The sequence below is a fragment of the Thecamonas trahens genome (genome assembly GCF_000142905.1).
Source record: "Thecamonas trahens ATCC 50062 unplaced genomic scaffold supercont1.10, whole genome shotgun sequence".
Lineage (NCBI taxonomy): Eukaryota > Apusomonadida > Apusomonadidae > Thecamonas > Thecamonas trahens.
The window spans coordinates 87498-115426 of record NW_013657670.1 but is presented as its reverse complement, the minus strand read 5'-3'; the positions used below and the strand labels follow the sequence as shown (position 1 = coordinate 115426).

Below are 27929 nucleotides of genomic sequence, written 5' to 3'. Positions count from 1 at the left end.
TTAGTCTCTTTTTGTTCTCAATTTTCTTTGGTTCTCTGTCTAATAGTGTTGCAATCAAGCCCGTCACGGAAGCGAGGGGAGATCGGCTAGTATGCGATGGTGAAGTCAACGTGACGAAGAATGAGCGCGCCGACGCCCTATCGCGACTTGGGGTTAACTTGGGGTGTTGATTGCGGTCACTCCATCGTTTTCCAGGTAGTTTGTGCGCTGTTGTGAGGTGTGGATGTGGGTTTATTCTTTATTTTGAGTGGCTACGTAGGATCGGCTGGGTTGAATTCTTGCTGTCCCTTGAGGCAGTCTTATTGATGTGCAGAATGTGCTTGGCGATGGTGTCGGGCGCCATAAATGAGATGGCCGTCAGGATCGTCAGGGGGGGGGGGGGGGCATTGATCGTTGTTGAGCTGAGCGGCTCCCGAACGGCAGTTGAGCAACCAAGGGAGGCGCGACTCGCCGAACGGGTGATTGGTTGTGAGGCGCAGTTGAAATGGGCCGAAACGGTGTGTTTTTGCCGTTTGAGGACCATTCCAGTTTGAGTGTTGGGCGCCGTTTGGCCTCCGTTTGTTGTCGCTGTCGTTCTCGACGGCACACCCGTCTTGTACCTCTCCTGCTCTCGACGTCATGTCGTCCAAGGCCAAGCACCTGAACGTCTCCCCTCGTGAGCTGCGGTTCGAGGTCACGTCGACTCGGCCGTCGACGCAGACACTGACTCTGAAGAACATTCACAGCGAGGATGTGGTGTTCAAGATCAAGACAACAGCACCCAAGGTACGTACACCCGTTGTGGCAGCTTGGCCATCGCCTCCCTCGACTATCCATTCCTCGAGTCATCCTTCGACCAGCTCGAGAGTGGCCGGGGCGGGGGGGCCACAAGCGTCGGCTTCCGAGCCTAGGTGGGCGGCAAGGCAGGGCTTGGACGCAGCGCGACGAGGCTAGCGCCACACATAGCCGAGGTGTGCAGGGTTAGGCTCGGTTGCAGCGGCGGAGAAGCACCCGTGGCGACAGCAGCGACCGGTGGCGAGAGCGTCGGCGGCCAAAGGGGAGGGAAAAAAATTGGCCGCTGGCCAGAGGCGACGGGTGGCGGATACGATACGACTCACACAAAGAGGGTGCAAATGCTGTGGATACAATGATGACGTGCGTGCGTGTGTGTGTGTGTGTGTGTGTGTGTGGTGTGTGTGTGTGGGTGCGAGGATAGCGGTACTGTGTGCGGCCCAACTCGGGCACCATCGCCCAGGGCTCGACGGTCTCCGTGGAGGTCACCCTCCAGCCTGACAAGTCGAGCAACGACAAGGTGAACGTGGACAAGTTCCTCATCCAGTCTGTGCCGATCGAGGCCGGGATGGACGTGTCGGATGTGTCCAAGGTCATTTCGGCCAACAAGAGCAAGGTCGGCGAGCTCAAGCTCAAGTCGCACTTCTCGTTCATCACGTCGTCGATTGCGGAGCGGTCGAAGAAGGTCTCGCGGTCGGGCGGAGCGTCTGACGGGACAGCAAATGCCCTCCAAAAAGAGCGCAACGAGTATCGCGAGCAGCTCACCCGACTCAACTTTGAGCTGCAGAAGACAAAGGCCGAGCTGGAGAATGTGCGGTCGTCTGGCGGCTCGGAGCTCCGCAACCGGTTCAACTCGAAGACTGCGACGGCCGACAACGTGGCCACGGTCTCGTCGTCCAAGACTAGCAAGGCATCGGGCCACTCGACGCTCTTCCTGCTCCTTGCCGCCACCGTTGCCTTTGCCATGGGCTTCTACACCCACATGCACCTCTTCCCCGAGGTCGATGCCCAATAACCACTACAAGGCGTGTTCCGCTGGAAGCGGCCTTTGTGCCGGCCGTGACAGTCACTTGAATTGTGAGGGAGTGGTGGTGAGAGGAAAGCCACAGGCTTATTAGCCGTGGCGAGAGAGAGCGAGAGAGAGAGAGCGAGAGAGAGAGCGAGTGCCATGGCGAGAGCGGGATTGCACGACACATGTGCGTGTTGCGGCGCGGGAGACTAGAACGTGACGGGCGTTAGACACACTTGACGCAAACATCTAGACATGCTTGTCCGTGTTGCTCTCCTCGCGTTGCTGGTTGCTGCCACGGGTATGTTGTGGTGCTTGGTAGTTTGTGGGGCATGTGTGTGTGTGTGTGTGTGTGTGGAGGGGGTTTGAGAGAGAGGGGGAAGAGGGCGGAAAAAGGGTATGCGGGCGCGTCACGTGACACGGCTTGAAAGGCAAGGTGTGGTGCCGCACCGTGGAAGGACTCATGGCAGAGAGCGGGGCGGGGGGTGATGCGATGGCTTGGGTGACATGGTCATGTAGCGCACGGAGCGCTTTACACTAAGGGTGGGATGGTGATGCCGTCGCCGGCGTCTGAGAAGATTCCTGGGCAGCACATTGTGGTTTTCCATGCCAATGCTTCTGACGAGCAGGTGGCGCGGCACATGTCGGTGCATGCGGCCATGGGCGAGGTCATGCACGAGTATAACATGGCTGGCGGGGCGTTCCGTGGGTACGCTGCCAAGTTTAACGAGGATCAGATCATGATGGTGGCTGCAGACGATGCGGTCGAGTTTGTCGAGGCTGACCAGACCATGCACATGCAGCAGAGCTGCGAGCGGCAGATCGAGGCGACGTGGAACCTGGCGCGGACGAACCAGCGCAACCTGGACCTCAACGGGCTGTATGTCTACCACACCGGGATCGGCGAGGGCGTGAACGTGTACGTCATCGACACCGGGATCTACGTCGACAACGTTGACTTTGAGGGTCGCGCCGAGCTCGGCCCGACCTTTGTGCCCGGCTCCACGTCGTCGGTCGACGGCAACGGACACGGGACGCACGTGGCGTCGATCGCCATCGGCAAGACGTGGGGTCTTGCTAAGGGCGCAACAGCAGTCGGCGTGCAGGTGCTTGGTGCCGACGGCTCTGGCTCCAACTCGGGCGTCATTGCCGGCATCGACTGGTGCGCGACTGACTTTGAAACCAAGAAGAAGGCGAACCCCAAGCTTCCGGCGTGGGTGGCCAACCTTTCGCTTGGCGGCGGGTACTCGTCGGCGACGAACCGCGCGGTTGATGCGCTGGTGAAGGCCGGCCTTGCCGTTGCCGTCGCCGCTGGCAACGACAACCGCGACGCCTGCAGCTACTCGCCGGCGTCAGCGTCGGATGTGCTCTCGGTCGGCTCGACCGACTCGCGCGATGACCGCTCGTTCTTTTCCAACTATGGCCGCTGCGTCGACATCCTTGCCCCTGGCTCGGATATCTCCGCTGCCTGGATCGGCAAGTATGCGACCAACACCATCTCGGGCACCTCGATGGCCTCACCTGGTATGGCCGGCATCATGGCCAAGATCGCCTCGACCTTTACCTCCTACCCCGGTGCGCAGGTCCAGGACGCCGCCATCTCCATCGCCACCTCGGGCAAGCTCCACGACCTCAACGGTTCCCCGGATCTTCTTGGCTTCTCCGACTGCTCGTAACAGTTTCGCGAGAGAGCGTTGCTTGTGCGCAGGTAAAGTAGCGAAATTTTGGTTGTTGCACCCCGGCCGAGGGGGGGGGGGGGGGGGTGTCAGGGCAGGAGAGTGGGTGTGGCCGAGGGCGAGAGCGAGAAGTACCCGTCTCGACCTTTGCACCACAGGCAGCATGCAGTCGACAGAAGACCAGTTTATCCCGGGAGCAGCCTCGCTTCGGGACGAGCTTGACCGTATGTGTGCGAGCAGGGAAGGAGGGAGGGGAGGGGGGGGGGGAGGGGGGGAGAGAGGGAAGGGGGGAGGCGGGGGGCAAGGAAGGTAGTCGGACTCATGGAAGGAAATGGACGCGGCATGGGTGGCTGGTGTGATGTCTGCGGTGATTGTGCTGGTGGTGGTGGTGCTACTGGTGGTGGGCGGTGGCGGTCCTGGTGGTGCCGGTGGCTGTGCTGATGACGGTGTTGGCTGGCGGACAGAGCGCATGCTGGTCGTTCTCCGCGACGGAAAGACGCTTGAAGGCTATCTCCGTTCGTACGATCAGTTCTCCAACCTGGTGCTGGAGGAGACGGTCGAGCGAGTGGTGGTCGGGCCGGATATGGCCACCATCGACGTCGGCACCTTTGTTGTCCGCGGCGACACCATCATGCTCATGGGCAAGGTCGACGGAGAGAAGCTCGCCTCGGCTGACGCTGCCTTTACTACCGTCGATGAGCCGACTCTCCGCGAGAAGCAGAGCCACGTCCGCCAGCTGGCCGCAGCCACCCGTGCGTCGCGAAAGGCCGAGCGCCTCGCCCGCGGCATCCTCGACGACACCGACCTCGATGCTCATGTCTGAGCCGCAGCACATCGTTTGCGCTGATGCTGCAGCTCCAGAAGTGCGTACTACCCAGCATCGCCCTGTCACAGACCAGAGCATGCTGGATCGTCGACGCCGTAGTCGGCGCCTCGACCTCGGCCTTTTCTGCCATTTACACGGCGGCCCAGCAGAGGGCCTCTGTGTTCACATCGGCAGCACTCCCCCCCCCCCCCCCTCCGACTCGCCTCCGTATGAATATCGGCATCTGGTGTCTCCAACTCTAATTTTCCCGCCCCCCCCCCCTTCGGCTACTGATCGGAGAGTGGTCGACCAACCCACGCCGGAGCGACTTCCGCACCACCGGCAGTGAGCGTGTCATGGCTACGGCCACACAGCCTCTCTCTCCCTCTCCCCCCACCCTCACCCTCACCCCCACCCCCACACACAGACATAGACATACAACTTCGAGTGGTGTGTGGTGGAGATGCAGCGACCGACGACAGCGCCTGCAAAGGTGGCGTTGGGCGGAGGAGTGGGTCGGCAGAGTGGCCGGCCAGGCAGTGCGGCACCAAGGCCCGCAGGCAGTGGTGAAGGAGGTGTTGAACGAGGAGTGACTGGCGGAGGAAGAGCAGGGGGGAGAGGCATGACAAGTCCTGGCCCCTCGCCGTTGGGGAGGACGTCGAGCGGAGGGAGATCAAGTCGGAATGGACGTACCGGCCCGGTCAGGTCGCGGAGCCGGACGGCGAGCCGGCCGGCAACAGCGATGACGGGGCGAACAAGGTCATCGACGGGCAAGAGGAGGTCGACAGGGAGAAAGAAGAAGCGCGGGCGGAGGAAGAAAAAGCCCAAGCCTTGTCCGCTCATCATCAAGCGCGGGAAAAAGTTCAAGGGCAAGCACGTTCCGCCAGAGTCGGAGGAGCAGGCGGCACGACTGGCTAATCGCGACGGTGCCCCGTGCGCCATCTGTGCTCAATGGTTGGCTGATCGGGTGGCGCTCCGCGAGCAGGCAGCGTCGATCAACAGACTGGAGACCGAGCTGAGCGAGACCAAGGAGCGGGCGGGGCAGGAGAAGGCGGCGATGCGGGCTGCCGAGGCCGAGGTCCGCAGCGAGCTGGTCAAAGAGCAGCACAAGAGCGTGTCGCGGCGGGCAACGCTAATGCGGCTGCAGGAGCAGATTGAGGCGCTCGAGCGCGAGCGCGACGAGCTTGTGCGCGACCTCGGGACGGCTGACATGCTCTCTAAGCGAGCAAAGAAGGAGTATGTGGCGCTGCAGGTCGAGCAGGAGCATCTGTGGAGCAAGCTCGCGGCGTCACGTGAGGAGGCGCGCAACCTCACTGGTGAGGTGAAGAACCTCAAGATCCACAACGCCACGCTTGAGCGTGAGCTCAAGACCGCGCACGCTGTCATCGAGTCGGCCGACACGAAGCGAGTCGACATCGACCAGGCGCTGCAGGACTCGCTTGCTGCCATCCGCGAGCTGCAGGCCGAGCTCGAGGCCGAAAAGGCTGAAAAAGCGGCACTGAAGGCCGAGTACGCCACTCAGGTCAAGCGCATTCCGCAGGCGTTTTACTCGCCGGCGCGTGCGCGCGTCGGCTTGGTCAAGAGCCTCGGCGAAAAGTCGCGCGAGCTCCGCCGCCACTAACTCGTTTCCGGGAAGAAGTAGTCGATGATGAGGTACGACGAGACGACGGAGAGTACGCCGGCGATCCAGAACTTGCCAGCAACCGGGAAGAGAATGGCGATGGCTCGCTGGAGCCACGGCAGCTCGCCCCACTGCTGCGAGGCCTGGACCGCGAGCAGCTTGCCCGAGTCGGCGTCGAGCATGGCCCACGCGTACGATTTGCCGATAAAGACTGTGTGCGGGTTGAAGGCAAACGGGCGGACAAGCTGGGTCGCTGGCCAGTACGGTAGGATGTAGATGGCGACCCACTCGTAGATGAGGAGCGGAACGGAGGCTGCGGTCGTTGACCCGCGGGTTACGCCCGACGTGATGGTCTGTGCCACGCATGCGTCATTGGCCTGTGCACAAATCTGACCCTGCGCAAGCAGGTGCACGTCGCCAGCGAGCAACAGGTCAATCGCCGGCGCTGGCCGCGAGCCAAACAAGGCCGCAAGAACCGCGTACGTCTGGTTCCGAAAATCGCCGTGCATCGAGTACCGCTCCGCCTCGTACCAGTCGGCGATGCGTGCGGCGGCGTGCTCGGTGAAGAGAACCGGGATCGGCGTGACAAGCACGGCATAACCGTTGCCGGTTAGCCCATACCTCCCACGGGCAAATGCCCGTAGCGCGTCAAACTGGTCGGCCGTAAAGAGCTCGTGGCGCGAGGTGGCATGGAGGAAGCGGGCGAGACGGAGGTCGGCGAGGACAAAGGTTGTGGCTCCGATCGCGCGCATTGCCAGCGGGGGACGCCGCCGAGATAGTTGGGCATGGTGGCATCTCCGTGCAGCGGAGCGATTCCGGGTCGCGGCGCCGGTGATCGGGTGGCGAGCCATGGCACATCCACCAGCAGCTGTGCCTGGTACTCGAGGTACGCCTCGATGCCGCCGCGGACAAGCGGCGCAAGGCGAGCGTCCCATGTTGTCGGATCAAGATTGTTGACAATGTCGTGGTCGTCCGGCAGCATCCAGTGAATGCCTGTACGGAGCAGCGCAGCCATGGTCGGCCGGCTCCAGGCCTCGAGGTAGAGCTTGGCGAAGCGGGCCCGCCAGTGGTTCACCCCTGGGAGCTCGCGCCCGGTAGCAAGCATGACGCGTGCTTCCGAGACTAGACTGTCGGCGTAGATCTGATCGCCCATGTGGATGGTGGCCAGGAGAGTCGTCGGGTTCTCACTCGCGACACCAGCCAACTCTGCCACAGTGACGTCGTCGCCGTCCTCCAGCCAGCGATCACACGAAAGAGCGAGCACGATGAGGGAGTCTGACTCGCCATCCTTCTCGTCGTCGCCGTTGTCCGGCATCGGCAGCTCAATGTTGTGCTTTGGCAGCGGAACGACAAAGTGAACAACGTTGTCAGCGGTCCCCAGCTCAACCGAGTACGCTGCGCCTGGGCTGAGCGCAGACGGCGGGACGACCCAGATCTGAGGGGCATCCACACGTGGCGTGAGCACAATATCGCCCAGATCTACAGCAGCATCACCAGTACAGCCCTTTGCACACGTCATCGTCGGGCGGAGAGTAGCAGGACATGCCTCGGCTGGGTGGAGGCACTGGTACAGGATGCGCGCGCCCGAGTCTGGCGACACGTCGCCGACGACCAGCAACAGCGACGGAGATGCAGAGGCTGTAGTGAGGGCGAGGGCGAGGGCGAGGGTGAAGGCGAGGGTGAGAGGGATGGAGGGCATGGTGGAGAGGGGTGGTGGGGGTGAGGTGTGTTCATGACGTGACTGAGTGGCGTCACGGGAAGGACTTGCTGGACGATGGCAAGGCCACGGTGGACTGCGGATGGGGATGGGGATGGGGATGGGGATGGGGATGGCGTATTAGGGATGGAGGTTGAGGGAGAGGGAATGGAGATGGATGGGGCCGGGAAGTAGCTGGTGCTGGAGAGTGATGGCAAGGCGATGTATGTGTGGGCAGTGTGAGCGATGGGTGTGGGCAGTGTGAGCGATGGGTGTGGGCAGTGTGAGCGATGGGTGTGGGCAGTGTGAGCGATGGGTGTGGGCAGTGTGAGTGATGGCAAAGGCGATGTATGTGTGGGCAGTGTGAGTGATGGCAAAGGCGACGCATGTGTGGGCAGTGTGAGCGATGTACGTGTGGGTAGTGTGAGTGATGGGTGTGGGCAGTGTGAGTGATGGCAAAGGCATCCTAATACCCTAGCGAGCTAGCCCACTGCCAATCCCAATCACGAGCTATGACTACCATGCACCCATCGCATGCCTCCATCGCCCTGGGCATGCGATCATCGCCATGGACATGCCTCGCCGCCATGACCATCGCGTCCTGTTGGGCGGCAATGTCGCGTTTGGCAAGGCGACAACAGCGACGGGCAGCTGACGGATAGGTCAGCTACAGAGACAGAGCAAGCGGGAGGAGCAGAGCACGTAGAAGACGGGTACCATCTCTCTTTGCTGGCGTGCAGGCGATAGCAGGAGTTACAGTAGGGGCTGTTTCTATCTCTCTGGCTCTGTGACTGTGTGCTGCTCCGAGTCATGGCTGTCCCTCCCGAGTCGGAGGAGTTTGCAGACTGCCGCAAGTGGCGGGCCAAGGCCATGCAGGGTATGTAGGAAGGGGAGAGGGGAAAGGAGGGGGGGGGGGGGGGGAGGAGGCAGGGACTCATGATGAGAGGCAATGGTGATGGTGATGGCTAATGATGCTGATGATGATGCCGATGGACGGCAATGTGGCGGTGGCGGTCTCGCAGATCCTACGGTGGTCTTTATGTTCGAGCACATGAGCAAGGCCGGCTGCCCGGTGCCCGAGTCGGCCATCTTCTGCTCGCAGTGCGATCGGTCGGTCCGGGGTGGCTTTCACCCGGAGGATGGCATTGTTTTGTGTGCGAACCAGATCGACTCGTATGCGCAAGTCCAGGAGACCATCGTTCACGAGCTCGTCCACGCCTACGACGAGTGCCGCGCGTTCATGGACTGGACTAACTGTGTCCAGCATGCTTGCTCCGAGATCCGCGCCGCAAATCTCTCTGGCGAGTGCCGCTGGGCCAACGAATTCAATCGCGGCAACTTTAACCTCGAGGGCCAGCAGGCCGCCTGTGTCCGCCGCCGTGCCGCGCTCTCTGTCAAGGAAAACCCGGCGTGCCAGGGCTCCAAGGGCCTCGAGGCCATCGCAACTGCATGGGACGCGTGCTACAACGATACACGCCCGTTTGACTACGCGCCGTAGCTCCCTCCTTCCCTCGCCCTCCTCTCACCGCCTTACGGCGCAAGTGCAAGCGCGAGCTGGGCCATCCGCCGGCCAAACAGCCACGCATCGCCGGGCCACCGCGCCGAGACGTACGGTAAGTGCTCGTCCTGGACCACAAAGGCAGCGCTGTCATCGAATAACGTTCCGCGGCCTCCGAGGATGAGCGGGCCGGCCGCAAAATGCTCCTGTGGTGCGTGCATAAACGACTTGACCTCATCGGCGCACGCTACATCGTAGGTCGTGTACCTCTTGCCCAGCTTCCACGATGTGAGCATGTAGCCCATCCGCTCGGACGATTTTGGCAGTGACGTTGTCGCCACCCCGTCGGCCAAGCACGACTCACCGGTTCCCGGATGGGTGGCGCGCGCGAGCAGGAGCGTGCCGTGGCAGATGGCGCCTACCACGCCTGTCGACGCCTCGACCCGGGTGGCCCAGAACTCGGCAACCAGAGCTTGCAGCGCTTCGGACTCAAGATACTGCCGCATTCCTGGTGCGTGGCCGCCCGGCAGCAGCAGGCCGGCAAACTGACCGAGCCGCTCGCCAGCGTCGGCCCACGTCGCCGGCGTGGTAAAGCCTGCGCTCGCCGCCATGTCAGAGTAGATCTCCCTTGCCCACGGCTCCATGTCCAGCGATGCGGTGAGCGGGAGACCAACACCGCCCGGACGAGTGAGCATTGTGTCGGCCTCGGGCGTGGCGCCGGTCTCGGTCGCAAACACCACCTCGATGCCTGCATTGATCATGACCTTCCACGGGACGGCGACCTCGGTGGGATCAAACTCAGCATCGCCGAGCACCGCTAAGACCCGCGCAGTTCGTGGGAGTACATGCCGGCCGATGTCAAAGAAGACCGAGACCTCAAAGAGCGCGACGAGCTGCGGAGCATCTACCAGCGCGCTCACATACGCATTGAGCGCTACCGTTCGCGAGGCGATAACCTCGGGCGATCGCGCCGACGACGCCAACCAGGTCTTCTCCGGCAGCTTTGGGAGGATCATCGCCCATCCCTGCGCGCGGATTGTCTTGCGAACAAATCTATCGAGCGCCACAAACCGCGAGAACCGATGTGCAGTCGTCCAGCTGAGACTCTGCTCGGCGGCCACCTCGACCTTGTACGCCACGTACGCCTCACCGCCCTCGCCCCTGGTGTCCACCACCTCGTAGTCGGTCACATTGGCCGTCACCGCCACCATCGCGTCGACCAGTCCATCCAGCGGCCGCACTCCAGCCATAGTTCAACCGGAGATGGGCGTGCAGGTAAGCGAGGGCGAGGGGCGGGGCGAGGGGGTAGGGCGAGGGGCTGAGACCGGGAGATCGAGCTCGACCTGAAAAGCGTGCAAGTACGCCAGGCTGGTTTGACGGGGGGGGGGGTGTTTACAACAATTTTTTTCTTCCCCCCCCCCTCCCCCCCACACACACTCCGTCTCCTTCCCAACTCAATGGTCACGTCATGTCCCTGTCACTCCCCCCTTCTTGCTCCCTCTCCCTTGCGAGTTGTCGTCACCGGCTCACTCCACCCCCCCCTCCCCTCCCCTCTCCCCCCCCCCCCATCCTTCCCTTCTTTGGGAAGCTCCCCAAGTCTGCCTCTTCCTTACGGTGGTATGGTACCAAGAAGGTCGCTGGAGAGCTCTCCCTATGGGCAGGTCCTCCATGTGCGTAGACGAGAAAGAGGGCGAGGTGCGGGAGCTTCTCCGGTACAAGAGAGGCTTCCAAAGACAATGATGGTGTCTTCCAAGACGGCAGACACCTTGCCAGCTGCACCACCACGCCAAGCTGTTGCTTCTCTGGCAGCTACTCGCCCTCGTCCCCGTTCTCGTCCTCGCCGCAGCCGTCCTCGCTCCCTTCCGTATCATGAGGCTGGCTCGGCTGGCAGTGAGTCGTTCTCGGCTGGCACTCGCTCTCGTGCGCGGCCTCGCTCACTGCCGCAGGACCAAGCTGGGCTGGTTGCTGCCACACTTGGCGGCTTTGATACTTATCTAGCGAATCATGTCACCTCCGGATCGTCGCTATCGCGGTCAAGCTCGCGCTCCCGCTCGCCAGCCTCTACCGTGGCGAGCACCAGCTCCTGTGCTCGGCTCAGTGATGGCGCTCGTGGTGGGCGCGGGGCGAGCCGCACCAGCAGTCGGTCGCGCAGTGCACGTCGCCGCCGCCGCCCGGCACCACTCTCTCTTGCCAAGCTCCCGCTTGGTTCGCCGCAGCTCGTCGCGGACTCGGCGCCGGTCCGGATCCCGAGTCGTGCTAAGCACAGTGCCAACAAGGCGCTCTCGCTTGAGATGCTGCTGAGCTCGAGCCCAGACGCGCCACGAATTCCAACACCGAGCTATGCTGCTCACCGGAGCCCAGACGCCAGACCGGCGTCGCTCCCGTATGAGCCGATCAAGTTGAAGTACCATGTCCCGGCGCCGATCTACGTTGCCCATCGGGCGCCGATGCATGCCGCGCACGCGAGGGCAGTCACTGAAGAGTCTGGAGCAGACTCGGACGTCTCATCTGAGAGTGGGACTGTTGACGATGAGCGACTCGGCTACACCGGTGGCAGCGAGTCGACGTCCGTCTCACCGACACCCGAGAACGTGTTCCAAGGCGCCCACCCGCTGTTGATCCCAAGCCAACCCATGTCCAACACGAGTCGCCAGTGCCGCTAACTGCGCCGGACTCCCCGCGCCGAACTTCCCACCCGCTGTCGATCCCAAGCCAACCCATGCCCAACACGAGTCGCCAGTGCCGCTAACTGCGCCGGACTCCCCGCACCGGACTCCCCACCCGCTGTCGATCCCAAGCCAACCCATGCCCAGCAAGACGAGTCCGCCACTCTCTCGCCGTGTACGCCTGAACTTCCAGCGCCGGTATCATCGTCGACCAATGACCTCCCGTCGTCGTTGTTGCTTGAACTGGCCTCTCCTGGGCCGGTCTCCGACTCTGACCCACCTCCTTTGCGGCAAGCATCCAACTCGAGTGACGACGAGTCGAGCTTTGGCTCTTCGCTCGCATCCCCGCCCTCCTCTTCCTCCTCTTCATCGTCGTCGAGCTCGACGTCAAGCCAATGTTCCAGGTCGTCCGCCGCTGGCAACCCGCCGCCGCTTGTCTGCGTACTTAATTACGGCACCGAACAGTCGAGCAGTTCACTCGTCGAGTCGGATCCACTGTCGATGCCGGCAACGCCATCGAGCTTCTTGCCGTCGATGCTGGCAAAGCAGACATCGACTGAATCGACGCTCAACACGCCCGGTACCGGCGGCTCGGGCCACTCAGCGTCGTCTTTTGGGATAGGCTTCATCTCGTCGTCGTTTTTGGTCGACATGCCGACGCTCAACTACGACGACGTGCCGGTCATGGACGATTTGCCAACCGCGCCGCTGATGCCACACCTCTCTCCCCCATCGTCCCAACTCTCGACCAATCGCAACCCGCCGCACATCTCTATCGGCCCGCCGACGCCTTCGATCATTGCCACGCCGCAGCACTCGTCACGCGCTGCGCTGCTGCCCTCGCCGTCGTGTGAAAGCTCCATTCCCGACGCGGACGTGGTGGTCTTTGCCGCTCACCCGGAGATTGGCTCGAAAACCTGCCCCGACTCGGACCTGTCAGTGGCTTCAGATTCTGCTCCGCTGCAGGCAGCGTGTGAAGTGGACACTAGCCCTGGTGTGGGCTCGCGCTCTGCCGCTACCGACACCGGCTCCGAGCACTCAACCTCTCACCTCTCGCATTCGTCGTCAGCGCGGTTCTCTCCACGAGGACTCCTTGTCGCGCGCGCGCGCCGTGTATCGTCTGGCTCCGGGAGCGACACCGGCATCATGCCGTCGTTCTCGAACGTCTCCAACATGTCCAACATGTCGGCACTCAACACCTCTCATCTCCTTGATCGCGACCGCCTCGAGTGGCACGCACGGCTTCAATCACGGTCGGCGTCGGCGGTTGGACTCGACCAGTCGAGAGACTCCATCTCTGAGATGGGCTCGTTTCCGGTCATTTCGCCGTCGAGCTCGATGCTGCTTGGCGATGTCCTCGCGCCGGTGCCGTCCCACGACAGCGCAGGCATTGTCGAGGCCACACCATCGAACCGCAGCCCAACCCTGAGCCTGTCGTCGACGTCGTCATCGAACGCCCGACCGCTGTTAAGCTCGTCGCGCCCGTCGCATCAACCTGACCGCTCGGAGCCGTTGGCGAGCTCGTTGTCGCTCCGCGAGTCGGAGCACTCGTTGCCTACCATCACTTCTGGCGCCAGCACGCTGCACGTGTCAGACAAGTCAAGCTGCTCAGCGTCGGCGCGTCCGCCACGCGAGCGGCTCGGTGCTGTCATATTGCCACTCGACACAAACCCGGAGCGCCGTCCGCAGAACATCGCCTCGCCGTCCTCGCCCAACGCCCGGCAGACGCTCGGAAACATCGCTCACGCCCTCGACACCGTCCCATCGCCCGTCTCGCTTGACTCGTCGTTTTCGTCGTCGCCGGCACCGCCGTTTCAGCCCGCGCAGCCCAGCGACAACGCTTCTGTGCCGCTGTCGACACCAAGCCGCAGCAGGTCCCGGCGTGGTTCGCGCAAAGGCCCATCCAAGCATGTCCGTTCACGGCGGGTTCGTCGGCGCAAGCGGCGAGTTGACTCGACAGCCACCCGCATCGCGCCACCAACACCTCCGTCCATACCAGTCACGCCAACAGCACTGACGGCGCCGGTCCGGCCGCGGCCAATTCCACCGCGCGCTCGTGAGAGGCTCGCTCAGCCTGGTATGCCCATGCTCGACGTATCGCACAACCCGCCGCTCATCCCGCCAGGCACCTCGCCGCGCTCGCCGCTCCAAAGCGATGCCGTCTCGGTCGCCGCTGCCTTTTCGCTTTCACGCAGCCAGGCCGGTGGTATCCACACCCCGACCGCCGGTTCGGTTGCCTCGGTAGCTTCGGCCTTTGGTCGTCCTTCAACCGGCGCGCCTCTCGCCAGCGAGTACCGCGCCGCCCGCTCCGAGCAGCTTGCTCTGTCACGCGCCGGCCCGCGCGCTTACTCGCCGCCACTCGGTGAGCCAGCCGTGGCGCGACTCTCGTCTGATGGCATCCCGTCCTCGGTTGGTTCGCCAGCCTCGACCTGCACCGCCAACACCTCGAACACCTTTACCCTTAACTCACCCGCCGCAACCTCGCGCGAGCGCAACCTCTCGCTCTACTTTGACGCCGCCATGCAGCTGTTCTTCGACCCGACCACCCACACATACTATGAGCTCGACTTTGACGCCAAGTAAAGCTCATCACATCGCATCACGCCGCTCACGCTGCATCTATATTCATCCAACCTGTCACGCTCGGCACGATCGTGATCACGACAACACTCACGCCAACCGCGCCCACGGCACCCCCCGGCCACTCCCACTCACCCAACTCCACCCATACTCACATGCCCCCACTCTCCGTCCTTCCTCTCTTCACCTTTCTCCTGCTCCTCGCCCACACCGTCGGCTCTACCACTCTCACACTCTCCCCAGCCACCCATCCCACTGTGGCCGACGTCCTCGCCGCCGCTGCTGCTGCTGCCAACGCATCTCCGTCGCCTCCTGCTAGTGTTGTGGTCCGACTTGAGACTGGCGCCTACACCGGATGTAGCGGAAGCTCGTGGTCGCCTCCGACCTCGCTGACCTTACTCTCTTGGATCAAAGCCGATGATGCTGGGGATGTGACCTGGACCTGTGTCGATGCCAGTGATACCCCGCTGTTGCAGGACCTTCACTCGGCGCTGAACGTCTCCTTCTCGGGCATCGATCTTGTCGGTCTACGCCCGCTAGCATCTGTTGATGGTGGAAGACTCGTTCTGAGCAATGTGACTCTGACTGGCTTTGCCTCGGCTTCGTCTTCGGCCTGGATTGCACTTGCTGGCGATTCCGGAGCAGTTGTTTGCGACAGGTGCGTGCTGGTCGATTCGGTCGCGTCTCCGGCGGTCATCACCGTCGCCGACTCGTCAAGCCTCCGCATGAGCGACTGCACTGTCGAGCGAAATGCCGGCGATTGGGCGGGTGTGATCTCGGTCGATTCCGCTGTCCCGGGTGCGTCGGTCGTGCTCGAACGGAGCGTCTTTCGCTACAACTCGGCCTCTGGTGGCGGCGGCGTGCTGTATGCCGCCGACAACGCAGACGTTTCGGTCAGCTCAAGCGTGTTTAGCGGAAACACCGCGTCTACAGGCTATGGACTTGGTGGCGTGTTTGAGATCAGCAGCGCAGTGCTTACGCTTGACAATGTGACCTGCGAGGACAACGTTGGGAGCGTCTCGGGCGGTGTGGCACATCTTACTGGCTCTAGCGAGCTCGCAGCGCATCGCCTCGTGGCTAGACGCAACTTGGGCGGCAGTCACGGCGGTGCAGTCTTTGCGTCGGGCTCCGGGACATCGGTGGTGGTGCAGGCATCGCTTATCGAGAACAACATGGCGACTACGACTGGCGCTGGCGTGTATGTGAGCGACGGGAGGCTAGCGCTCACAGATGTGGTGCTCCGGCGGAACGGTGTCACTGGCGGCCTACCCGACACCCTTGTCGGCGGCGGTGTGGCAGCCTCGAGTGCAAGCTCTGTGACCATTGACCTGTGCTCCTTTTCTGGCAATCATGGCTACCGCGGCGGCGGGCTCTCACTCACCTCGTGCGGATCCGGCCATGTGCGGGGAAGCGTTTTCGAAGACAACTCCGTGAGCGGCGCCACCGAGCCGGCAGTCGGCGCTGGCATCGTCATCATTGGCGCAAGCTCAGGAGTTGTTCTTGTCAACTGCACCTTTGCGCGCAACGTGGCCGAGTTTGATGGCGGTGGCATTTCGGTCTTTGACGGCGCGCCTCTCGAGGTGATTGGCTCGGTCTTTGATAGCAACTCAGCTGAAGCGGGTGGTGCTCTCAACGTAGCTGGTACGGCTGGGAGTCGGGTCGTTGGCTGTAGTTTCATGCACAACACTGCAGGCTCAGTTGGCGGGGCACTTCACTTTGACAAGGGCTCTGGCAGCCTCACAATGACTGGATCGGTGCTGGTCGGCAACTCGGCCTCGGGTGGCGGCGCCGTGTATGCAGACGAGGTGAGTAACGTGGCGTTTGTGGCGTGCAACTTTAGCGGCAATGTTGCATCCGACTCGGCGGGTGTGCTCTGGCTCGATTCGGAGCCGCGAACCCACGGCGGGATCCAAGTTACGTTTGACTCGTGCGTCATCGAGCATTCACGTGGCTCGCAGGGCGGTGCGCTGTACGTGGAGCACTCGGGCCTGGCTCTAATCGACTCGACCCTTGGCCACAATTCGGCGACACGGCAGGGCGGGGTCATGTACTCATTCATCGCCATGATCGAGGTACTCCGCTGCCGGTTCGAATCCAACGTTTTGGTAGATGCGTCCGGCGGTGGCGCACTGTACATCGACTTGTCCAACGCCGCATCGGGTGCCGAACTCTTGCCAGGCACGACCATGTCGGCACGCATATCGAGCTCAGTTTTTGTGAACAATACTGGTGGCTTTGGTGGTGCTGTGGCGGCGCTGGACTCGACAATTCATATTCGCGACTCGGTCTTTGAAGCAAACGTGGCATCGCTGCCCGACGGTGGGCTTGGCGGCGCGGTGTCAATTCAAGGCTCTGCCGGCTCCGACGCAGTCATTGCCAATGCCACCTTTACTGGCAACCGCGGTGTCAAGGGCGGCGCGCTTCACTGCTCGCGATGCGTCCCGCTCGAGCTCCGCGATGCATCCTTTACCGCCAACTCAGCCCACATGCTGGGAGGTGCGCTGCACATTACGGCGTCGCTTCCGTATCTCGCCCGGCTCGCCCTCACTTCTAACGCTGCGTTTGCAGGCGGCGGTGCATACCTTGACGCGACAGTGCCGCGAAGCGCGAGTGAGCTCAGCCGTAGCGGAGTTAGGCTCGGTCTGAGCAACTCGCATGTGAGCGGCAACTCTGCAGGCTCGCGTGGCGGCGGGCTCTACGTTGCCTTCTGCAAGTCGATGGCTCTGGTCGCGGTTGAGCTCCGTAGCAACTTTGCATTCGAGTCGGGAGGCGGCATGTGGATTTCTGGGACCGAGGTAGAGATGGAGAGGCTTGATGTTCACAGCTGCAGATCGTCGCTGCTTGGCGGAGGCATTGGGATTGAGGCGAGTGTCTTTTCACTCCGCAACGCAAGTTTCGAGCAGTGCACTTCGGATCTTGGCGGCGGGCTCTACGTCGACGCCGGCTCGACCGCGAGCGGCGCTCTTTCGCTGCTGGCATTGACGAGCAACAGCGCGAGCTCGTGGGGTGGTGGGCTGCTGAGCCAGATGACCACGCTGGCGCTTGCCAACAGCACGTTTACTGGCAACGATGCGCGCTCTGGTGGCGGCGGCGTGGCCGCGTTTGAGCCGCGAGCACTGACGATGACAGGCTGTGCGCTCATCGGCAACGTGGCGTCGGGCGACGGCGGACTCGGTGGAGGGCTGATGGCGCTACACACGCCAGGCCTGCTTCCGCTGCCGGAGATGGTGCGATTGGAGGAGGTGGTATGGAAGAGCAACGGAGCTGCTGGGAGCGGCGGTGACGTGGCGCTGGGCAACCTTGGCACGGTCGAGGTCTCGAGATCGAGCGCGCATGGATCGGGTGCGGTCGGGAACGCAGGCTCGTGGTATGTTCACCAGACGCAGCGTGTCACTCTGGTGTCCAGCACGATTTCCGGTGCAGGGGCCGGTGGCGTCGGCGGCGGCATGGTTGTTTCGGCCTCAAATGTGACTCTCGGCCGAGGCAGCAGTGTAATGGGATGCAGTGCTTCTGCCGGAGGCGGGGTGTGGGTCGAACTATCTGAAGGGCCGACGATGCTGACGCTCGGTAACAGTGCCAAAGTGACAGGCTGCCTGGCGTTCGAGGCCGGCGGTGGTGGCATTGGATGCGGGACGGTGGCCGGCGTGGCATCGGCGTCGGCGCAGCAGTGTGTGGTGGTGCGTGGCGGAGTGGTGGCAAATAACGTCGCAAGCAGGGCTGGTGGTACTGGTGGTGGTGTTGCTGTCTTTGATCGCGGCTCGTGGGCGTGGCTGGACTCCGGCGCAGTTGTGAGCGGGAACACAGCTGATGTTGGTGGCGGTGTGTATTCGGTGGTTGCAGAGGCGGGGCTGGCTGCCAGCAGCGGAGTGATTGGCAACTCTGCAGAGCTGTACGGCAGTGAAGTGGCGAGCGCGGCGGCCGAGGTGGTATGGGACGTGGTGCCGGCGGCGAGAACGGTGTCGGGAGTGACGTTGCTGCCGCGGGCTGGGTCCGGCGGACTGACTCGGATCCGGGCCTCACTCCGCGACGGATATGGCCAGCGAGTGGTGGGACCGGCGGTGGCGGGCAGCATGCTCGAGTTGACAATGGCGTCGGCCGATGCTTTGTTGTCGGGTAGCACCGCCGTGCCTGTCGACGAAAAATGTGGATGTGGCGAGTGGGATGATGTTGTTCTGGTGGCGGCAGAGGTAGCAGCTGCGCGGCAGCTGGTGGTCGAGGCGGTGTCAGGACTCGAAGAGGTGGTGCGCGGCGTAGTGGGCGTTGACCAGGAGCCGTGCACTTCAAGCGGCCGTGAGATTGTGGACACCGGGCTGGCATATCCTGTCTGCACTGTCTCTTGTGAGCCTGGATCGTTTGCTACGACGGTGCAGGTGGCGATTTCTGGGACAAAGCAGAGTTTGACCGAGACGCGCTGTGAGGCATGCCAGGCCGGCACGTTTTCACCCGTCCGCGGGCAGGCCGAGTGCACTGCATGTGACGACGGAAGCTACTCGGAGCGCGGAGCGAGGGGGTGCGCGAGCTGTCCACTTGGGGCGGTGTGTGCTGGTGGAGTGTTGCGGACACAGGCCGGATATTGGTACGACAGTGAGCGTGGAGCGTTTGTGGCGTGCGCTGTAGCTGCGGCATGTCCAGGAGGCGCGCGCAACGGGAGCTGTGGAGCCGGGTATGTGGACGGATCGTACGTGTGCTCGCAGTGCGAGAGCGGATTTGAGCGAGCCGGCTCGACGTGCGTCTCGTGTGGCCCGGTCTGGCAATCTGTTCTTGTCCTGCTGGTTGTGATTTGCCTTGTGGTGGCAGTTGTGGGACGTGCGATGATGACGGTGTCGGAGACGACGGATCTTGCAGTCATTCTGAAGGTGCTCATCAACTTTACCCAGATGACGGCGCTGCTGATGCGGCTGGATGTGTTTGGCGACCGGTCTGGTACTGTGGGTCTGCTTGGGGTGTTTGATCTTGCGCAGGGCATGCTCGGTTCGTTCCACGAGCTCCAGCCAGCGGCGTGTCTCTTTCGATGGAGCATTTTCGACGCGTTTGTCTCGACGGTCCTCCTGCCTGTGGTGGTGCTCGTAGGCGTGGCTTTCGGGTGCGCAGTGGCGTTTGTGTGTGTGCGGCGGGGATGGACGTCGTGGCGGCCGCGGAGCCACGGGCTCGATGGCGACGACGGCGTCGGCGTTGCCGACGGACTTGTGCGGACGTTTCTGCACGCGGCAACAGTTGCGTTCTTCCTTCTCCATACCACGCTCGTCCTGCAATCGCTCAACATGCTGGTGTGCCGAACGGACATCCGACGGCTTGAAGTGGACATCTCTGTCGAGTGCTTGTCGCGGCGGCACAGACCGTACTTTGTGGCAGCGATTGTTACGCTTGTGGTTTACGGGATTGCACTCCCTCTTGGCGCCGGAGCCGTACTGTGGCGCGAGCGACGGGTGCTGCGATCGTCAGCGTTTGTGTCTGTGGCGTTTGGCTTTCTGTACTCAGGCTACCGGGCACAGCACTGGTACTGGGAATTTGTTGTTGTGCTCCGCAAGGTTGCAGGCCTCCTTATTGTGGTCTTTGTCGAGTCGCCACTGCACCAGGTCGGGCTGGCGATGCTCCTAGTTGTGCTCTCGATTGTGCTGCAGTCGCGGCAGATGCCGCTGCGGTCACGGCTGCTGAACGGGATGGAGCTGAGCTCGCAAGGAGCGATGGTGGTAACGCTTGTAGGTGGGCTGTTTCTCTCTGGTGCCAACTCTGGCTCGCACGCTGCGCCTGTGGTTCTGCCCAACCTTGCGGTGGCGATTGCGCTGGTGGTGGCCAACGGTGGTGTGATGGCGTTTATTGTGTTCATGCTCGGGCGTGAGCTCTCACCACGAATCAAGGCCAAGATCATTCCGTGCTACAAGGTGACGGTGGAGACGATGGCCGACGTTGCCGAGTTTCTACACGAGCACTCTGTTGGGTCGTTCAAGGGCATGCGGCGATCGAGCTCGCGGGCTGATGGCGGCGGAAGCGAGCTGGTCCGGCTGGCGGCAGCTGAGCGTGTGCGGCGTGCCGAGATGGGCATGTCGGTGCCGCCGTTGCCATCGCCATCAGTCCGCGGGTCGAGCGGCGCATCCGGAAGGTTGCCGCTGCTGCCGCTGCTACCACCGCTGGTTGGGCAACGGCCGCTGCCGCCGCCAACAGGCTTCGAGTCGGCATCGACCAGCAGTGGCTGCGAAGACGAGTCTTGGAGCAGCTGCAGCAAGGACGAGGACAAAGATAGAAGCGAGGGGTAGAAAGCTGGTTTAAAATGGCCTACTCATCGATGTAGCGCGGGCGGGTCGTTTCGGTGTGCTCTGTGCGGGCACGAGCGGTGGCGACTGCGGCGCAAATGGCGACGAGGTAGATGATGATGGTGGTGACGAGGGCAAAGGTAGATGCAGCCTCGGAAGCGATGACGACGACCACGATAGCGATACAGGTGGTTGCGACCGCAGATGCGATTGCGCGCCAGCGGGAGATAGACGCCCAGGCGATGGCGACCATAGAGGTGGCGACAACGGCGGCAGTGCCGACCAGCTCGGTGGACGGCGAATGGCGGATAAAGACCGAGATGGCCGAGATGGCGAGGACTGTGATGAAGGGGACAGTGCCGATGGGCGCGCGCGAGGCAGTGAGGCCAGCAAAGAGGAACCGGAGGCCATCCCGAACCAGGAAGAGGTTGAAGCGCATAGCATCAGAGGGGAGGCGGACTGCAGGATCCCGGGAGAGCGCGCGGACAACAAAGCCACGGATGGCAGTCATGATCGGAAGGCCGAGGACATAGACGATCATGATAGGCCAAAGGAGAAGGATGGCGGCAGTGAGGTGAGTGCCCTTGTAGCACTCGGTGGCGATCTCGTAGTCGAGGCGCTGGACGTGATCGGCGGCGTAGAAGCAGCGGAGGCCAACAAAGGTGCGGTAGGCGAGCGGAGTGTAGAAGACCGAAGCCATAAAGGCCATGCCGTAGGCGACCCACGATCGCAGCGGCACCGTGTGCGGCATGTCCTGGGTCCACTCGGAGACCATGGTATCGGAATCCGACGAGTCACAGGTGGTCGAGCCGCGCGAACCACGCGAGCCGCGCGAACCGCGCGAACCGCGCGAACTGCGCGAGCCGCGACGAGACGCGCCCTTGCCGCGCGGCGAGTTCATCGGTGAGCCATTGTCCGACGAGTCGGCGTAGCGTCCGATAAAGCTGCCGGTGGTGTTCTGACGAGCAAGCGAGGCGTTCGAGGGCTGCATGCTGAGGAGCGAGGTAGAGGCAACGATGGAGCCGAGCGACGAGCCGTGCTCCCAAAGCGGAACAGAGAGCTCGAGGTCGCCGTCCTTAGAGTGGAGGCGCGAGTGGATGATGGCACCGATGATGGCGCCCACAAAGACCATAAAGGCGGCAAAGAGGACAAGGATGCAGTAGAGGGCAACAAAGTAGGGGCCGGTCCAAGTCTTGGTGCAGCCGATGGCAAAGACCTCCGGATCAAAGAGAATGATGCCCGACCAGCGGACGGCCTGAGTCCGGAACGATGAGACGCCAGGGATGCCCGAAGAGAGGCCGACGAGGTAGCGGATGGCAAGAGCGAGGAGCTGGAGAGACATGAGGGTGACAACAAACATGCCAGCCTTGCGGCGCGAGGCGCAGCCGAGGACGAGAGCGACGATGATGCAAAAGAGAATGAAGAAGAGGATGATGATGGTGCGGGTGACATCGGCTTCGCACGGCATGCACGTCCCAAACGAGGCCATGTGGAAGCCAGTATCACACGAGGTACACTGGTGGCCAGTGCGGCCACGGGCACACGAGGCATGCGACGAGGTGCCAAAGCCGTCGGCACCAGCGCCGTTGCCAGATGAGTCATCGGACGACGGCGGGACCGAGGCGTGGCCAGACGAGTAGCCGGGACAGTCGTCAGGCACCGGGCAGCGCTCGGGAGGTGTCGACTCATCATCGTTCCAGTAGCCCGGACGAGCCCAGAACCGATCGCCACCAGGGCAGTACGCGCCCTCAAAGTCTGAGCAGTCGCGGCAGACGCCATCGACGAGGACAAAGCCGGGATCGGTGCACTCCGAGTCGACGTAGTACATCGAGCCAGTGACCCAGTAGCGGGTGGCCGAGTCAGTGGCTTCGTCGTGGGCGACGACGCGGACATGGGTGTAGCCAGCCTTGGCAGACGGCGGCGAGGTGAAAGAGACCTCGCCGGCGGCGTTGACGGTTGCTTCCACCGTGACCCAGGTCGGGGACTCATCGTCGGCCGATGCGTAGACGGCGACCTCGACGGTGACCGCCGAAGCGGTGGTAAAATCGACGATGGTCGAGTCGGTGGTGAGAGTCATGACAGTACCACCGGCGACCGGTGAGGCTGACGGTGAATGGTGCCACACGATGGGTCGGGTCTCGTCTGAAGTCGTCGACGATGCCGGCGGCGGCGACGGCGGCGTGGTGGGCGGCGACGGAGTGCCCGGGGACGGCGGCGACGGAGTGCCCGGGGACGGCGGCGGCGGCGGTGACGGGGTAACGTGCTCACAAGCGCCAACCCAGACGTGACCGGAGGCGAGGTTGGCGGCCGGGCCGCCGAGGACAATGTCGACGCAGGCGGTGAGGTCGATGTTGCCGACGGCGACCGAGGCGCCGATCTCGGCGCCAATAGAGAGGAGCGACTGAAGGGCAGGGACGGCCGAGTAGGAGATGCGTGAAAAGTCAACAACAGCGAGGTCGGTGGCAGACGCATTCAGCATGAGAACGTTGATGACGCCGTAGTCGGGGCCGAGGTCAAGAGCGCCCGAGGCGCCGGCCACCAGATCGATGGCACCGTCGCCGTCGAGGTCGGCAAGGGCAAGGCTGGAGCCGAGCTTGGCATTGGCACCAAGAAGCGGCGACGGGAGGAAGCCAAGGGTACCGGCCTCAAGAATGGAGACCTGGACGACGGCGTGGGTTGCCCAGTCGATGTCGAGAAGGTAGACGCGACCGGCAAGCGCGCCATGGAGCGGGGCACCGATGGCGAGAACCGGTGAGCCGGTGCCGCGGATGTCGGCGGCGGCAATGGCAGTGCCAAAGCCGGAGTCCTGGGCAATGCCCGCCAGAGCGGGAGCCGAGTTGTCGAGGATCGAGTGAGAGATGAGCGAGCCGTCGGTCCGCGAGAGGGTGGCGATGATGATTGCGCCGTGCGGGAGAAGGGTGACGCGGTCGCGACCGGCGGCGAGGCCGATGACGACGACAACCTCAAGAGCGGGGTTGACGCCAGGCACGCCGGCAACAACCGAGAGACCAGCACCAAAGAGCTCGCCAGGGAGAAGGGTGGTGCCGAGGGTGCCGGGGCCAATGCCGTTCGCGAGGACGTTGACGCCCTTGATCGAGCCATCGACGTTGAGGAAGAGGACAAAGACCTTGCCCGTGGCGCCGTTGAGGGCCGGAGCGCCAACAAGGAGGTCAGGCACCGAGTCGCCATCGAGATCGCCTGGGCCGGCGATGCCGAGCCAAACTGGCCGAGCGAGAGCGAGAGGTGGGCGGTGAGTGCCGGGTCGGCACCCGAGAGAACACGCGACGCCTTGACAGTGCCGTCGGCGTTGAGGAAGACGAGAGTGATGGAGCCGTCGCCAAGGTTGGCAAGTGGCGAGCCAAAGACCGCGTCACCAATGCCGTCGCCGTCGATGTCGCCAACAAGGGCAACGGCAGCACCAGAGCGGGAGAGCGGCGGGTACGTCACCGTCGAGTTGTCCCAGTCGATAATCGAGTTGAAAGTGATGTCGGCCGAGGTCGACGGGACGAGAACGAGAAAGACGGCGATGGCGCAGCAGAGCGCAGAAGTAAGCATGGTCGACATGCGCATGATAAAGGTAAAGAGGAAAAGAAGAGAGTTAGCGCCAACTGGGGCTATTCAAGGAAAAGAGATAGGGAGGAAGGTGTGAGTGACTAAGTGCGGGAAAAGTACGAGAAAACGGGTCGGGTTTTGTTGTGGCCATACTCGGGACAGTCAATTTAGTCTCTTTCTGTGCCGCACTTGCCGTAGCTGTCATCACCTGCATTCTTCCGCCGTTTTGCCACAATGAGGAGAGAATGGGCGCAGAAAGAACATAATATGGTTGCAGACGTCTGTCATGGTGGTGTTTGGGGTTGCTGTGTGTGTACGTAGGGAGGAGGGGTGCGTTCTGTGGATGCTGGTCAGCATACGGTCCGCTCGCATACGTTTGACATTTTGACTGACGGCCGATACGGATGACCGCATGACCGCAGAACGTTGTGCCACAGCGATGAACAAGGCTACTTGGCATGCACAGGGAGGTGGGTGGAAATAAGCGCGTACCGTTGAACGGTGGGGGGGGGGGGGGGTCCAAAGGGCAGAGGAGGAGAGTCGTGGGTAGAGGTGAAGGTTCCGCGGTACGGGACGAGTTGACAATTCTAGATGTAGTCAACGGATTGGATGCGGAGATTTTTTTGTTCGGTGCGGCTACGGGACTGACAGCGTGGCTTTGATTGCAGGTCAATTGATGTCAAATACTTGCAACAGGATCGAGATGGGTCGAGTTGTGATGCGGGTTGCTCACCGATAGTGGGTGCGATGGACGATGATGGTGGTAGTGGGTTGGGCTGTGATAGGCTGGGGACATAGAGCGTTGCTAGTGTCCGGGCAAGAGCCAAGCAGAGGGTGGATCTTGTAAACTACGCAGCCATTGTGCTTGGCGCAGGCTGGATGTGGGTGCGGAGAGGAGGTGACGCAAAGTAGAGTGTCAGACATGGTCATGCGCCCAGCAAAGGGTTCATTCGGTGGCACAACGGAACGGGCGAGTTAAGGGCGGTAGCGGGTGGAAAGTGGGTCGTGGGACGGAGGGGTGAGGGGTGAGCACATGGGACAAAATGCGGTGGCGCGCGGCGGACAAAACGCGCGCTCAACTGCCCCAGCTCACCGAGGGTACAAAAGCCGACGGATTTACGGGCAGGGCGGAGCTCGGAGAGCAAGGACATCCAAGCCTTTGCTTTTTACTTGACCATGCTTCGCTGCTTCCTAAGCTCGTCTGTGGCCAGCCGTGTTGGTCGTTGTGCGATGCGCGCCGGGAGCGCGCGGACGCAGGTGTCGATGGCGGCAGACGCGGCGTCTGTTGAGGTGGCGCAGCCACCGATTCCGCGCGACTCGCCACTCGCGCCGTTTGCCAACGAGGTGTATGAGGAAGAGGACCACTCTCTGGCCGGAGCGGTGCCATCGACGGCAGTCATTGAGGCGCTTGTGGCTGAGCACGGCTCGCCACTGTTCATCATGTCGACCGACGCGGCGTGGGGCCAGTACCAGGCGCTGCAGGCCGCACTTCCGCGGGCAAAGCTCCACTACGCAGTCAAGTCGCTGCCGCAAATTGATCTCTGTCGAGCACTGGCAGAGCGCGGGGCCATGTTCGACCTCGCGACGACCGGTGAGGTGGAGATGATGAAGGAGCTTGGGGTCGACCCGAGCCGGACCATCCACACGCACCCAATCAAGCGGAAGAAGGACGTGGAAGCTGCGCTCGAGTACGGGTGCACCACCTTTGTGGTGGACAACTTCAACGAGATCGAAAAGATGGCGGCGTTCAAGGACGACGCCGAGGTCATGCTCCGGCTCTCGTTCCGATCGATGGAGGCGACGATCGACCTGTCGTACAAGTTTGGCGCCCAGCCGCACGAGGCGATGGGCATGCTGCGGGCGCTGCGTGAGTCGGGTGTGCCCACACGCGGCCTCTGCTTCCACACCGGCTCCAACGCGGCGCTGCCGACCAAGTCGGTCGAGGCCATCCGGGTCTGTCGCCAGCTCTTCGACATGGCCGCCGCCGAGGGCATCGCCCTCCGCACCCTCGACATCGGCGGCGGATTCCCCGTCCCGGACGTCGGTGCTGTCCTGCCCATCGACACGTACTGCGAACCCGTGGTCGAAGCGCTCGACGAGCTCTTTCCCAACACCGAGATCCTGGCCGAGCCCGGCCGGTTTGTCGCGGCGCCAGCCATGACTCTGGTCACGTCGGTCATGGGCAAGTCGACACGCTCCGGCATGCACTGGTACTATCTCGATGACGGTCTCTACGGCTCGTTCTCGTCGCAGGTCTTTGATCACCGGACGGACACCATCATTCCGCTCAAGGCTCTCCGCGCTGCAGAGCGCGGAGAGACCACGCTCCAGTCGTACCTCGTCGGCTCCGGCGCCGGCATCGACGCTCGTCACGCCATTGAGTCGTTCCCCTCGGTCCTCGCTGGCCCGACCTGCGACTCGTTTGACACGATCCGCGAGGGCGTCCTCCTCCCTGACCTCAACGTCGGCGATCTGCTTGTCTCGCCCATGATGGGCGCGTACACCCTTGCCTCGGCCTCGGACTTTAACTTTTTTTACAAGACCAAGGTTGTCCAGTGGTCGCCGTGATGAGCACTAGCTTCGCCAGCCACATATGGTGGAGCAAACGCAACAAACTCCACACACATCGAGACTGTGCCGGCTACAGCCGGCGGCGAGTTGTCGGGTGGCCATGAGCTCGACCTTGCGGGACGGCTCGTCGTCGATGGCATCGCTGACGGTCGCCATCAGTGGCCGCATTCGGAGCCACGCGGCGCGTGGTGTGGTGGCGAGCGGCGGACGGGCTCGATCGGGCGGCGGAGGCGGGAGCAGCAGCGGGGTCCGTCGCGGTCGGCGACACGGTCCGGATCATTAGTGCCTCTGCTGGGTACGGCCGCTCTCGCTAAGTGGGCGATGGGCGTGAGTGCGCGTTGTGGGCTTTTACCATGTTGCAAAGTACGGCTACTGGCGCATGCCGAGCGCGTTGAGCTTGATGAATGCGTCCTCAGCGAGCTTGGAGATGGTGCGTGCAGAGTCTGTGACCCAGTTGTTCTTGCCGTTGTAGATGAAGCAGTTGTGAAAGACGCGACGAATGTCATCGATGACCATCTCGGGCTCCGGGTAGATGCCAGAAGCCAAGTTTGTCTCGACAGTGGAGAGGTCCATGGGATGGTGGATGACTGTAAAGTAGTCGGGCACGCCATGGGCCTGCGGATCGACCGGGACCGAGAACAGATCGGCCTTGGGGTGCTTCTTCAGCTCCTGCACAATGCCCATCAGCGCATCATGCCAGCCCTGATCCTGCGGCGGCAGCGTCCACTCGGCAATCGAGTCGAGCTCCTCCTCCAGCTCGCCATACTCCTCGCGCGTCAGCTCGCGCCGGCTGCCGTGTGCCCGCAGAGAAAAAGTTAGTGCTGCTGCGGGGGGAGGGGGAGAAGGGGAGACGAGAGGAGAGAGAGAGAGAGAGAGAGAGAGAAGAGAAGAGAAGGGGAAGAAGACGTGGCGTACCTTCCGTTCAGCTCAATCTTCATGACAGCGTACGGCCGGAAGACCGGCTCGGGCTCGGTGTACTCGAGCTTGCAGACCGGGCACACGCAACCGTGGACAGGGTGGGGCGGAGTGAAGATGTCCCCGGGTGCCCACCCGTCGTCTCCAGGGTAGAGTTCGTTGGACATGTGTGTGTTTGCGTGTGTGTGTGTGTGTGTGTGTGTGTGTGTGGGGGGGTGGGGGGGGGGGCGGGGTACGGGGGTAGGGGGAAGGGGGGGTAGGGGTTGGGGGTTGGTACGAAGGGAAGGGGTAGGGGTTGGGTGGGGTCGGGGTTGGGTT

The 27929-nt window shown here is 62.8% G+C and overlaps 11 protein-coding genes across 11 annotated transcripts in view; 9 read left to right on the top strand and 2 right to left on the bottom strand.

Annotated features, from left to right (window-relative positions):
* Positions 1 to 618: 618 nt before the first annotated feature.
* Positions 619 to 1786, top strand: AMSG_02710 (vesicle-associated membrane protein-associated protein A; the record flags this gene model as incomplete). The annotated part of the gene is made up of 2 exons (XM_013905096.1): positions 619 to 765; positions 1196 to 1786. 2 exons carry the CDS (start codon positions 619 to 621, stop codon positions 1784 to 1786), a joined length of 738 nt encoding a protein of 245 aa, XP_013760550.1.
* Positions 1787 to 2035: 249 nt separating this feature from the next.
* On the top strand, positions 2036 to 3456 carry AMSG_02709 (peptidase S8 and S53 subtilisin kexin sedolisin; the record flags this gene model as incomplete). Its single annotated transcript, XM_013905095.1, has 2 exons — positions 2036 to 2081; positions 2300 to 3456. 2 exons carry the CDS (start codon positions 2036 to 2038, stop codon positions 3454 to 3456), a joined length of 1203 nt encoding a protein of 400 aa, XP_013760549.1.
* A 141-nt stretch (positions 3457 to 3597) lies between these two features.
* On the top strand, positions 3598 to 4470 carry AMSG_02708 (LSM1 protein). Its single transcript, XM_013905094.1, has 2 exons — positions 3598 to 3680; positions 3921 to 4470. Exons 1-2 carry the CDS (start codon positions 3620 to 3622, stop codon positions 4277 to 4279), a joined length of 420 nt encoding a protein of 139 aa, XP_013760548.1. The 5' UTR covers positions 3598 to 3619; the 3' UTR covers positions 4280 to 4470.
* Positions 4471 to 4640: 170 nt separating this feature from the next.
* AMSG_02707 (uncharacterized protein) lies at positions 4641 to 5896 on the top strand. The gene has a single exon (XM_013905093.1). The coding sequence runs from the start codon at positions 4725 to 4727 to the stop codon at positions 5880 to 5882; it is 1158 nt and encodes a 385-aa protein (XP_013760547.1). The 5' UTR covers positions 4641 to 4724; the 3' UTR covers positions 5883 to 5896.
* Positions 5897 to 8619: 2723 nt separating this feature from the next.
* Positions 8620 to 9313, top strand: AMSG_02705 (mitochondrial inner membrane protease ATP23). Its single transcript, XM_013905092.1, has one exon. It carries the CDS (start codon positions 8718 to 8720, stop codon positions 9258 to 9260), a length of 543 nt encoding a protein of 180 aa, XP_013760546.1. The 5' UTR covers positions 8620 to 8717; the 3' UTR covers positions 9261 to 9313.
* Positions 9314 to 10668: 1355 nt separating this feature from the next.
* AMSG_02703 (uncharacterized protein) lies at positions 10669 to 14341 on the top strand. Its single transcript, XM_013905091.1, has one exon. It carries the CDS (start codon positions 12244 to 12246, stop codon positions 14323 to 14325), a length of 2082 nt encoding a protein of 693 aa, XP_013760545.1. The 5' UTR covers positions 10669 to 12243; the 3' UTR covers positions 14326 to 14341.
* A 706-nt stretch (positions 14342 to 15047) lies between these two features.
* Positions 15048 to 22210, top strand: AMSG_02702 (polymorphic outer membrane protein; the record flags this gene model as incomplete). Its single annotated transcript, XM_013905090.1, has 1 exon — positions 15048 to 22210. One exon carries the CDS (start codon positions 15048 to 15050, stop codon positions 20574 to 20576), a length of 5529 nt encoding a protein of 1842 aa, XP_013760544.1. The 3' UTR covers positions 20577 to 22210.
* AMSG_02701 (uncharacterized protein) lies at positions 20568 to 24219 on the bottom strand. The gene has a single exon (XM_013905089.1). It carries the CDS (start codon positions 23050 to 23052, stop codon positions 20596 to 20598), a length of 2457 nt encoding a protein of 818 aa, XP_013760543.1. The 5' UTR covers positions 23053 to 24219; the 3' UTR covers positions 20568 to 20595.
* Positions 22766 to 24099, top strand: AMSG_11731 (uncharacterized protein). The gene has a single exon (XM_013905300.1). It carries the CDS (start codon positions 23432 to 23434, stop codon positions 23825 to 23827), a length of 396 nt encoding a protein of 131 aa, XP_013760754.1. The 5' UTR covers positions 22766 to 23431; the 3' UTR covers positions 23828 to 24099.
* Positions 24220 to 25355: 1136 nt separating the features above from the next.
* AMSG_02700 (diaminopimelate decarboxylase) lies at positions 25356 to 26712 on the top strand (the record flags this gene model as incomplete). Its single annotated transcript, XM_013905088.1, has 1 exon — positions 25356 to 26712. The coding sequence occupies one exon, from the start codon at positions 25356 to 25358 to the stop codon at positions 26691 to 26693; it is 1338 nt and encodes a 445-aa protein (XP_013760542.1). The 3' UTR covers positions 26694 to 26712.
* A 353-nt stretch (positions 26713 to 27065) lies between these two features.
* AMSG_11730 (uncharacterized protein) overlaps positions 27066 to 27929 on the bottom strand; it is a gene marked incomplete at its 3' end in the record, with an annotated part of 3508 nt that continues 2644 nt past the window's right edge. Inside the window, exons 2-3 of the mRNA XM_013905299.1 lie at positions 27612 to 27679; positions 27066 to 27486 (exon numbers count right to left, since the gene is read on the bottom strand). Of these exons, the coding sequence (XP_013760753.1) occupies positions 27066 to 27486; positions 27612 to 27679 (489 nt within the window). The remainder of the gene's footprint in view (positions 27487 to 27611; positions 27680 to 27929) is intronic.

Excerpts from the sequence above, each read along its gene's own strand:
- AMSG_02708 (XM_013905094.1), top strand. The coding sequence starts at position 3,620 with ATGCAGTCGACAGAAGACCAGTTTATCCCGGGAGCAGCCTCGCTTCGG. Across the intron at positions 3,681-3,920 it reads GCTTCGGGACGAGCTTGACC|AGCGCATGCTGGTCGTTCTC; the intron begins GTATGTGTGCGA and ends GCTGGCGGACAG.
- AMSG_02707 (XM_013905093.1), top strand. The coding sequence starts at position 4,725 with ATGCAGCGACCGACGACAGCGCCTGCAAAGGTGGCGTTGGGCGGAGGA.
- AMSG_02705 (XM_013905092.1), top strand. The coding sequence starts at position 8,718 with ATGGCATTGTTTTGTGTGCGAACCAGATCGACTCGTATGCGCAAGTCC.
- AMSG_02703 (XM_013905091.1), top strand. The coding sequence starts at position 12,244 with ATGCCGGCAACGCCATCGAGCTTCTTGCCGTCGATGCTGGCAAAGCAG.
- AMSG_02701 (XM_013905089.1), bottom strand. The coding sequence starts at position 23,052 with ATGCTGAATGCGTCTGCCACCGACCTCGCTGTTGTTGACTTTTCACGC.
- AMSG_11731 (XM_013905300.1), top strand. The coding sequence starts at position 23,432 with ATGAGCGAGCCGTCGGTCCGCGAGAGGGTGGCGATGATGATTGCGCCG.